Below are 11,278 nucleotides of genomic sequence, written 5' to 3'. Positions count from 1 at the left end.
CAGTGGCACACGACACACCCACAGGAAATGGTTCACCCCCTAAAAAACACCCAAATACATTAGGAGTCATTTTGCATTTCCTGTGACAAACATCTGCAGTCCAGTTGAACACAGCAGATTTCCCAGTTTGTACTGGAAGTAAACAGGTAGCAAAGTCGGCATGACAACAGGAGGCGTAAAGATTTGTAGATGGTAGAAATATTTGTAAAATAACTTAATAAAAATGTGTGATATAATAATTCCTCTCTTGTTTTTTATATTTCGTATTATGAATCTGAATTTACACAGTAACTAAAGTTATAAAATAAATGTAGTGGCGTAGAAGCATAAAGTAAAAGAGTTGCACTTCAGCATAGTACTTAAATGTTGGTAGTCACTTTGCACATTATTGATCACAGCTATAGATGAACACAGTGGTGCAAAGTGAGCAGCTATATCAGTGAATGAGTTTCAGGCAGTTTACAAAGAGAGTAATTAAACCTTACGTGATTATTGAGATGGTGATGTAGGAATCAGCCATTAAAAGGATTGTAAGAAAAGGCCATTGATCAGTCAGAACAGGATATAACAAAGGTTTGTGAGCTTGTTTGGTTGATCACATCACTTTTTCTGTGGTTACGTCTTAAATGTCAAGCTCTGTTGGTCTACATCATATAACCTACTTTCATAAGACGTTCATCCTAGCTCTGTATACAGTTAATATAATGTGATAATCATGACAGCATTTACTTGTTTACTGTCAGATTTATTTAATTATTTACATAGATTTTTGAGAAAACCTTCAAATTAACCTCACAATTAGACACAATGAACGGGGAGAGAAAATGGACACCAGTATGGTTATGATGCTGCATCTGGATTATTTTATTTATCACAAAAAATGTCAACCTTAATTCTGTGACCAAGTTAACAAACTATTTCACAATTATTTACAATTACAAAGTATTTCCTTATTACGTTGATGAGCTTTGGAAAAAGCTAGTAAATGGACCATAAGTTAAGATAGATTTTTTTGTAATTTTGTGTATTTTTCCATGGTTGAGAATTAACTTTGACACTTTTTCCTTAGTTTTTGGACTGATCTGAATTATACTTTATTAATCTGTAACAAATGCTCATCTGCAAAGGTCTCGCAAAGGGATTCAATTTATAAACGTTAATTTATAAAAAAGTTCAAAAAGAAAGGAAATCCTCCCATTTGAGTTAATTACCAGGGAAATGTGGAAAACCATGAGCAGCATCACCGACTATAAATGAACCAAAAGCCCTGGAGTGGGGCGGGTGGGGTGTGTAGCATTAGCTGTGTCGATGTGCTGAACCTGTTTAACAGATTCGGTACAACCCCCCCTCTCCCACCAGCCCCTGAACCACCACATTCCTCAACTCACCCTGAACCCCCTCCCACTCTCAGGGCTGGGCTCAGAGCCATGCAGGTGACTCCACTTGTGTCCTGGATAACCTTCATTACCAAACCAGCAGGCCACAGTTTGTAAGACTAAGAAACTGCATCTCACTGCCATTGTGTGGTGTGTCAGTGGACGACTGGGGGAGGACTTCATCTGCATCTGAATGTAAGCGAGACGAAGGAGCTGCTAGTGGACTTCCACAGGACTAAGCCTCCTCTGATGTTGAAGTAGTTTCATTCAACCTTTATTTAAACTCGAGAGATCACTGAGAACATTAAGTCAATTTACAACAAGGAAAACAAAACCATCAACAAAATATATAAATGAGAGAGAAAGGCAATGATTTAGGTGAGATTTTAAAACATTTACATAATTGAAATGTTAAATACATACAGCTGTGTTAAAGAGCCCTAAGAGTTTAAGATAAAAGATCCAAAAGGTATAAATGTATTGATTTTAAGGAGGTACCAAATGTGATTCCAGAAGTCAAGTGTACTAAACCTAAAAGTCTTTCCCAGTTCTTACAAAGCACATCTGAGTGATAATTTGGAAATGTTCCAATTTCATTTACAGATTAAAAGATACTTGAGGGTCACATGTACATTTTGAAGAGAAAACCATCCGACCATATCATGCACAATATATAGATGTGTACCAAAGCCATCACAGGTAATGACTGTTGTTGTTATAGACAGGGTCCAGAAGTTTCAGAGTGTGTGACTATAAATCACATCACTGTAGTCCATGATGGACTTGAAATGGTTCATTCCTATAAATACCTCTGAGCACACCTGGTCGACAGGCTGGAGAGTCCGGGAACAGATTCCAGGAGTCAGACGCACTAAATTTAAAAGCCGTCTTTTGCCAGTTCAGACCTGACTTGTGGGAGATGAAGCAAGAGCCAATCAGCGGTAATTTGTTGGTAATTTTCCAATTAGGGCTTTATAGATAAATGATACCAGTGAGTGTCACATCATGTGAGATCATGAAGCTATACACTCGTGTCCACACCATGGTGATTTGGACCAATCAGCGTCCTGTGAGGAACTACTGGCAGCTATGGCATGAGCTATGGGCGTGTTTTAACACCAAGTGTGGGTGACAACGTGTGTGAGAAGTGACAACGGTAGCAAAACAACAATGGTGGCTGCTGAAGAAGAGTAGCTTTGGTAAGACTTGACTACGTTATATGGTTCTTTAATCTTGTTTGGACTCGGTCTCCACAGGTCCTGGTCTTTGACTTGGACTCAACAAAAGCAGTCTTGACTCCAGCACTGGCTCTCAGTCAACTAAGGGTTAAGACAATTTATTCAACCAGAGGTGTGAGCACTAAACGAGCAGTTTTAAACCTTTTATAGGTGTTTTAAAAAATGTTAAAGCCGCCACAATTAAATGAACAAAGACCTTTTCAGACTCTTCTCACCAGAAAAACAACACTGGAAATGTTCAAATACCCAAACTAACCATTGTCCAACCACTTGTGTTTAATATAACTAATATCTAATATTTTCTGATGATTGGTCCTTGTGTAATATTATTTCGTGTCCCACCCAAGTGTCCTGCTTCAACAAGAAATACATCATGTCAGATGGCTGTTGCTGACGGAGAGAGGAAAAGATGATTTCCAACGAAAGGTAGGTGGAAGCTGAACAGCCAAAATAAATAACTCAAAGTTTCTCCAAGTTTTCCCCGCTCACGTTGTGATTCATTGCTTGTTATGGTGTTTGGACAGGTGAGCTGGCACCTCAACTATAATTTAAATAGTAGCACTAGTTTCCACACTCTGCAATAGAAAGATGCTGGCAGGCACGTACATTAACTAAAATCTATGGACTTAAGCTGAAGTTCTCTCTATCAGAGGCTCTTCAATGAAACAGGATGCTGCTAAAACGTCAATTCAGTGGGATTTTGTCCAAATATTGTGAGTTGTTAATAAGGTGAGGAATGAATCTGGAACAGCTTATATGATAAATGATTCACTATTAAGTAGTTTATGAGTGACAGGATAAAGTGTTTTACTCCAATTTCTTTTTTTTCCTTGTGATTCTGGCCCTGCTTTGAGCCACCTTTTTGCTTTGACTCAACATTTGTTGACTTTTATCACCTTTATAAATTTCCCTCCTCCTTTATTTTCCCGCACTTTACCCAATTTCATCAGCTGTGTTTGATCAATGTCTGACTTTTGTTTGTAATACATAGATAAAATTGTGATTTTAGCAGTGGTGGTGCATTTGTTGTCACGTTTTTTTCTCCATCATGCATCATGGAAAGCAAATAAAAACCATGGAAATGACGATGTTTTTCCATTTACCCAGAAAGCCTACAAGACGGAACGTGCCATGTTTTTGTTGCGCTCTTCCCATGAAAGGTGTGTTGACATAATGAGGTGATTTCAAATAAGTGTGTGACAGTTAATATTTATCACATTTACAATTTGCTCTCCACAAAATTCTCCTTAAAGTGAAACACACTGATGACCTGTCAAAGCTCCACCTCCACTTTACATCATCTGAGACAAACAGGAAATAGAGTTTTACGTTTTTCTGCACAGACACGGACATACTGAGAGAGATGATAACATTAATCTTCATTACTCAGGGATGAGAGGTATGGGATGCAATACTGTAATACTAATGACTTCCACTTTAACTTGCTGCTGACTGGAAAAAACAGAACACGATTTAAACTGAAAGTAACTGAGGAACTTACAGCAGGGAGGGGCTCTGACTGTTTCTGTTTTAGCTTTGTGCCTATTGTGGGTTTTTTGCTGCATCCAAGGAGAAAATGGCTTCCCGTCCAGCAGAGGATCTCTCCTGTTCTGTCTGCCATGACATCTTTAAAGATCCTGTTGTTCTGTTATGTAGCCACAGCTTCTGTAAAGACTGTCTGCAGAGATGGTGGAGAGAAAGGCAAATAAAGGAGTGTCCACTTTGTAAGAAAATACTTTTGAGTGATCCACCTTGTAACCTGGTGTTAAAGAACCTGTGTGAGGCCTTCTTACTGGAGAGAGAACAGGGAGCTTCAGCAGGGTCTGAGGATCTCTGCAGTCTGCACTCTGAGAAACTCAAACTCTTCTGTCTGGACCATCAGCAGCCAATTTGTGTCGTCTGCAGAGATTCAAGAATACACAACAACCACAGATTCAGACCCATCGATGAAGCTGCACAGGAGCACAGAGAGGAGCTCGAGAAAACACTGAAGCCCTTCCTGGAGAAACGGAAGCTCTTTAGAGAAATTCAAGGAAACTTTGATCAGACAGCAAAACACATTAAGGTCCAGGCCAGACACACAGAGAGGCAGATTAGGGAGGAGTTTAAAAAGCTTCACCAGATTCTAGAAGAGGAAGAGGAGGCCAGGATCACTGCTCTGAAGAAGGAAGAGAAGCAAAAGAGTAAAGTGATGAGGGAGAAAACTGAGGCTCTGAGCAGAGAGATAGCAGCTCTTTCAGACACAATCAGAGCCACAGAGGAGGAGCTGAGAGCTGAAGACATCTCATTCCTGCAGAACTACAAGGCTGCAGTGAAAAGAGTCCAGCAGCGCCCCCTGCTGAAGGATCCACAGTTGGTCTCAGGAGCTCTGATAGACGTGGCCAAACATCTGGGCAACCTGGCCTTTAACATCTGGAACAAGATGAAGGAGAAGGTCTCCTACACTCCTGTGATTCTGGATCCAAACACTGCCAACCCAGAACTCATCCTGTCTGAAGATCTGACCAGTGTGAGCCGTGGAGAGACACAGAAGCTTCCTGAAAACCCAGAGAGGATTGACTTTTATCGCATGGTCCTGGGCTCTGAGGGTTTTAACTCAGGCAGTCACAGCTGGGATGTTGAGGTTGGAGACAATACAGGCTGGGTCCTGGGTGTGGCAGCAGAGTCTGTCCAAAGGAAGGGAGACATAAAGTCCGGACTGTGGAGAATAGGGTTATCTGATGGTAAATATGCAGCAGTCTCCCCATCAGATCCACACACTGTTCTCCCAGTGAAGAAGAAGCTCCAGAGGATCAGAGTACATCTGGACTGGAACAGAAGAACACTGTCGTTCTCTGATGCCGATACTAACACACACATACACACCTTCACACACACTTTCACTGAGAGGCTGTTTCCATACATCAGTAATAGGACTAAACACCAACTAAATATATTACCTATAAAAGTCTCTGTAACAGCAAAACAGCTTAGTCAGTGATGACAATGTGACATTGTCTCTTAAATGGGAATACCAAACAATTATGGGTTATTTCAATAAGTTATTTTCTTTATTCTATGTACAGAGTATTTACAGTGTATTAAGATTACAGTACTATTAACTGTGTATCAAATATTTACCCCCTGTAGGTTTGCAATGTAGCATACATATAATATAATAATCACCTTCTTCACTGTTGATTTGTGCTCCAAGATGTTTTATTGACTTTTGATCTATATTTAATTGATATAGCATATTACGATGTTCATATTACTTCTTGAGGTTACAGCGTTGACTTTATTATGACAGACAGAGTTGGCTTATGTTTGTCAAGTGCTGGAAAATAAATAAAACAAATGAATTGTTGAAGTAATAATTAATACGTTTTTGAGTTCATTTAAAATTTGTGCAGTATTTTAAGTATTGGTGATATGATTCCAGTTTGTTCCACGGACTCATTTTGACTTCATATAATTACAGAAATTGTCAGTGTTATAATGCTGAATAGGATTTCTCTTTTTTATTTCAGTTTATAAATCATATGAACAAGTTTGCATCTAAATAATTGTTAATGATCCCCAAAGTGTAAATATTTGTTGTTAGTCATATAAAAAAAAAACTTAGTTATTGTTAACAACTTAATTACAGCAGTGACAATTAAATAAATGGCTGCCATTTTGATCATCATTAATTGTAAATTGTTTTTACTGTATGTCAGTATGTGTTTTGACAGGTAATGTAATAATTTGATTTAGTGGAGAAAAACTAACAACTTAAGTGGTATAAAGATTTAAGTTTTATTAACTTAATTTACACAAGTTACGTTAAAAATATATACTTGTACTCAAATCAAATATTATTTTATGTTTATACTGTTTGAGTTAATAAACTTAAATTGTTGAAGGCAATCAGTTCCCACAAACAGTTTGAGCTGAACTACTTCATTGGATTTTACAGTTCAGGCCTTAAATATGCAGTCAGAGGACAGTGTGGACAAAAAGTTTGTACCACGTGTATCATAAAAAGCAGTGTGACTCTCCTGCTACTGCTTTATGATTCAGTGCCTGCTGAAGTAGCCTAGTAGTTCTATCAATGTATAATCGTAGTTTGTATACAACTGACAGCCAAATCAAATAAAGTACAATTCGATAATATTTCAACAGTATTTATTGTCAGTTTTCACTTTGAAGATTAACAAAGGGGGGACAGCATCCCACCTCAACCCCCCTCAAATTGCCTACTGTGCAGCCCCATACTCAATAAACTGTGACGCACTGTGTGTTCTGACCCCTTTCTATCAGAATCAGCATTCACTGTTTCAGCAGTTTGAGCTACAGTAGCTCGTCTGTTGGATCGGACAACACAGGCCAGCCTTTACTCCCCACGTGCATCAGTGAGCCTTGGCCACCCATGACCCTGTCTCCGGTTCACTGCTTTTCCTTCCTTGGACCATTTTTAAATAGGTACTGACCTCTGCAGACCGGGAACACCCCACAAGAGCTACAGGTTTTGAGATGCTCTGACCCAGTCGTCCAGCCATCACAGTTTGGCCCTTGTCAAAGTCGCTCAAATCCTCACGCAGCTCATTTTTCCTGCTTTTAACACATCAAGTTTGAGGACAAAATGTTCACTTGCTGCCTGATATATCCCACCCACTGACAGGAGCCATTATAATAAGATAATCAGTGTTATTCACTTCACCTGCCAGTGCTCATAATGTTATAGCTGATCTGTGTATATACTAACAAATATGTTTGGGTCATATATACGTGCTAGACATAAATCAACACATTGACTATTAATCATTTTCATAAATACTCATGTAGGCCTCAGTTACACTGTATATTTTGCAAATGTTTGTCAACAGTATAATGAAGGGTCACTGTATAATAGCCTAAAAAACTGTAAGACATTACATACCACATATGATTTTTATATATTACATTTCTATATGGATTACTTGGTGGCTGATTACAAATGGGTCCTTCTTCAGCCTACAAATCACAGTAAGCTATAAAAGAAAGTTCTTTCAGTCTTTACTGGGTGCACAACATTAGTAGTTTTACTGCTGTCTTTGAATAAAAACCTTCGATGCTGTGAAGGAAACTCATGCTGAATTTTTTAAAGCTGATAAAGCTCCACCTCCAACTCACCTGAGACAAACCAGGAAACAGACTGTCCTCCACCAGGAAGTAGCACACACACACACACACACACACACACACACACACACACACACAAAGAGAGGCAGACAATAACAGGCTCTTTCACACGAGACCCAAAACTTCCCCTGAGGGAGGAAAACTACAGCAGGAACTATTGCGAGCACTACAATTTTAACACGCTGCTGACTGCTTTCACGGACTGGAATTCAAGGGGAGAATATGACTCAGAGTGAATGTAACTTTCAGGGAACTTTCTAGAAGAGGAATAGGAGTCGCGGTTGACTGACTTCCTGTTCTGCCTGGTGTGTTTTCAGCCTCAGAGAGAAAATGTCTTTCCAATCTGAAGAGGATATTACTTGTCCAGTCTGCCAGGATATCTTTAAAGATCCTGTTGTTCTGTCATGTAGCCACAGCTTTTGTAAAGACTGTCTGCATACATGGTGGACAGGGAAAATACAGGAGTGTCCAATTTGTAAGAGAAGATCATCAAGAAGTGAACCGCCTTGTAACCTGGCCTTAAAGAATCTGTGTGAGACCTTCATGCTGGAGAGAGATCAGAGACATTCAGCAGGGTCTGAAGCTGTCTGCAGTCTGCACTCTGAGAAACTCAAACTCTTCTGTCTGGACCATCAGCAGCCTGTGTGTCTCATCTGCAGAGATTCAAAAACACACAACAACCACAGATTCAGACCAATTCATGAATTTGCACGGGACCACAGAAAGGAGCTCCAGAAAACACTGAAGCCCTTACAGGAGAAAGTGAAGATCTTTGAACAGGTTAAAGGAAACTGTGATCAAACAGCAGAACACATTAAGGTCCAGGCCGAACACACAGAGAGGCAGATTAAGGAGCAGTTTGAGAAGCTTCATCAGTTTCTACAAGAGGAAGAGGAGGCCAGGATCACTGCTCTGAGGAAGGAAGAGAAGCAGAAGAGTCAGATGATGAAGGAGCAGATTGAAGCTCTGAGCAGAGAGATAGCAGCTCTTTCAGACACAATCAGAGCCACAGAGGAGGAGCTGAGAGCTGAAGACATCTCATTCCTGCAGAACTACAAGGCTGCAGTGAAAAGAGTCCAGCATCGCCCCCTGCTGGAGGATCCACAGCTGGTCTCAGGGGCGCTGATAGACGTGGCCAAACACCTGGGCAACCTGACCTTCAACATCTGGAAGAAGATGAAGGAGATGGTCTCCTACACTCCCGTGATTCTGGATCCAAACACTGCACATCCAGAATTCATCCTCTCTAAAGATCTGACCAGTGTGAGTTACGGAGAGAGACAGCAGCTTCCCGAAAACCCAGAAAGGACTGACTATCATCGCTCTGTCTGGGGCTGGGAGAGCTTTAACTCAGGGACTCACAGCTGGGATGTTGAAGTTGGGGACAATGCAGCCTGGTTTATCGGTTTGGCAGCAGAGTCCATCCAGAAGAAGGGACGTGTGAAATCTGGGTTCTGGCAAATAGAGTTCTACAATGGTAAATACAGTGCACGCTTGTCAGGAGATCCACCCGCTGTTCTCCGAGTAAAGAAGAAGCTACAGAGGATCAAAGTTCATCTGGACTGGAACAGAGGAAAACTGTCATTCTTCGATCCTGATACTAACACACACATACACACCTTCACACACACTTTCACTAACAGGTTGTATCCATGCATTGGCACTTTGAATGAACTCCCACTGAAGATATTACAAGGCAAAATCTCTGTAACAAGAGAGTTAGTTGGTGTAGTTTAGTTAAATTTATTAAAGTTATTTTAGACTCTATGTAATCTGTGTGGTCTTGAGATACAACAACATTTCTTAAAAATAGAACTTAAAGTAGTGGTGTAGTGGATATTAAATGCAAAACTTTTTTATAATGAAAATGTAATAATATGGTACATCACATAATAAACAACCAAAGTGGATGTCTTAATTTATACACTTTAACTTATAACAATTAACCTAAATCAAAGTGGGTTTTGACAGTCCATCTGTTGACACTAGATATCAGTAGTTATTCAGTAGCATGTCTGTATCAGTTGACATTCAACCAGTTTCAACAGACAAGTAAACTGTCAGTAGATTATAAGACTATAGACTATGTACAGTGTGTCCATTGACTATCAATATGTTTATTGAAACAAGTTATTAACCAATAATAATCTAGCTATCCAGATTGGCTCTCGAAGTTGACTATGAACTACTCAAAATGAATCTATCGGTTGAAAATCAACAGGATCATGTCAGCATGGTATTATGTTGTCCTAACTCAAACACTGTTGATCATTTATGAAATTATCAAAGATTAGTTGATGATCAACCGATCTGTTGTTTGTGAACTTTGACCTTTGTGATCTGCCACATTTCTTCTAAAGCCACCAACTGGTCAGCATTTGTAACATACATTAATTCTGACCTGAGATCAACGCACATCATAATTCCATTTATATAACTCAAGAGAAACTGAAAACAATCTACAGTTGAACTTAAACCTTTAAACTTTTGAACAAAAATGAACAGTGTACTATAACTAATTCAGATTTAAGATCAACCCTCAGTGACGCAGTGATCAGTACGGTCCTCATTAAGACGTCTGCAGTGTACGATTGAATCTCTTGCTGCTTGCAGATAAATATTTACAGATTGTACAGTAATGTCAACCCACTGCTTACTGCATCATATGACCACATGAGGGCGTCCCAAACTCTCTGCAAACTCAAACAGGCCTAAAACCCTTTAGTGTTGAATCCTCAGGTGTGGCTGCTTTACAGTGTGCTTAGTTTGATGTTAGTATGTATTTGCACTTGTGTGATTATTGCTGGCTGTTTTTATTTATGAAATATTTCTGTTTTTTAGATTTTAGATGTTTATATATTGCTTTTTCTTTCTTCACTAAATTCTCTTTTTTCCCCCTTCTTCATCCAGTCTAAAAACTTGAAAATGTCTTTAAGTTGACAAACCATGTTTTCAAATAAAAATCAAATTAAACAAAACTATGTTTTGTCACAATCTCTTCTTTTTGGGATATTTTACTGCTTCTACTTTTAAATGCTGAATGGTCTTTAACTTATAATGGATTACTTTCCCACTTTGGTGTCTGTAATTTTATTGAAGTAAAAGGAATTGATGTCACAATTCTGAGGCTGAGCCCAAAAGCAGACTGAGACTGGTAGTAGTGAACACAATGTCTTTGGTGTGATGAAGGGTGATCTGAAAGCTGGCTGAAGTCTGGGGCTTGAGTTCATGGGTAAAGGTGGTAAAGGAAAACCGGTGCAGAGAGCTGGTAGTCGGGCGTATCTGGTGGCAGAGGAAACTGTTATAAGAGAATTTAGTAAGCAGGCTGGCAATCAAAAGACCACATCGGCTGACAAGTTCAAAAGAGCTGAAGCAAGGCACACACCATACTGTGTGAGGTGCGACGATTAAACAGGGACTGGATGTCTGCCAGGCTTCTTATAATGGTGAGGTGCAGTCTAGACTGAAGGAAGGTGTGCTTGATTGTGGGTGACCAGCAGGTGAGTGGAGACAGAGAGAGAG

The 11,278-nt window shown here is 39.7% G+C and overlaps 2 protein-coding genes across 2 annotated transcripts; both read left to right on the top strand.

Annotated features, from left to right (window-relative positions):
* Positions 1-3,744: 3,744 nt before the first annotated feature.
* On the top strand, positions 3,745-6,281 carry LOC127371322 (E3 ubiquitin-protein ligase TRIM39-like). Its single transcript, XM_051414062.1, has one exon. It carries the CDS (start codon positions 4,191-4,193, stop codon positions 5,592-5,594), a length of 1,404 nt encoding a protein of 467 aa, XP_051270022.1. The 5' UTR covers positions 3,745-4,190; the 3' UTR covers positions 5,595-6,281.
* Positions 6,282-7,363: 1,082 nt separating this feature from the next.
* LOC127371321 (zinc-binding protein A33-like) lies at positions 7,364-10,734 on the top strand. The gene has a single exon (XM_051414061.1). The coding sequence runs from the start codon at positions 8,087-8,089 to the stop codon at positions 9,491-9,493; it is 1,407 nt and encodes a 468-aa protein (XP_051270021.1). The 5' UTR covers positions 7,364-8,086; the 3' UTR covers positions 9,494-10,734.
* Positions 10,735-11,278: the final 544 nt, after the last annotated feature.

The sequence above is a fragment of the Dicentrarchus labrax genome, unplaced genomic scaffold (genome assembly GCF_905237075.1).
Source record: "Dicentrarchus labrax unplaced genomic scaffold, dlabrax2021, whole genome shotgun sequence".
In the NCBI taxonomy this organism is placed as follows: domain Eukaryota; kingdom Metazoa; phylum Chordata; class Actinopteri; family Moronidae; genus Dicentrarchus; species Dicentrarchus labrax.
Note: the sequence above shows the minus strand (reverse complement) of the source record. Positions and strands in the feature narration are given on the sequence as shown.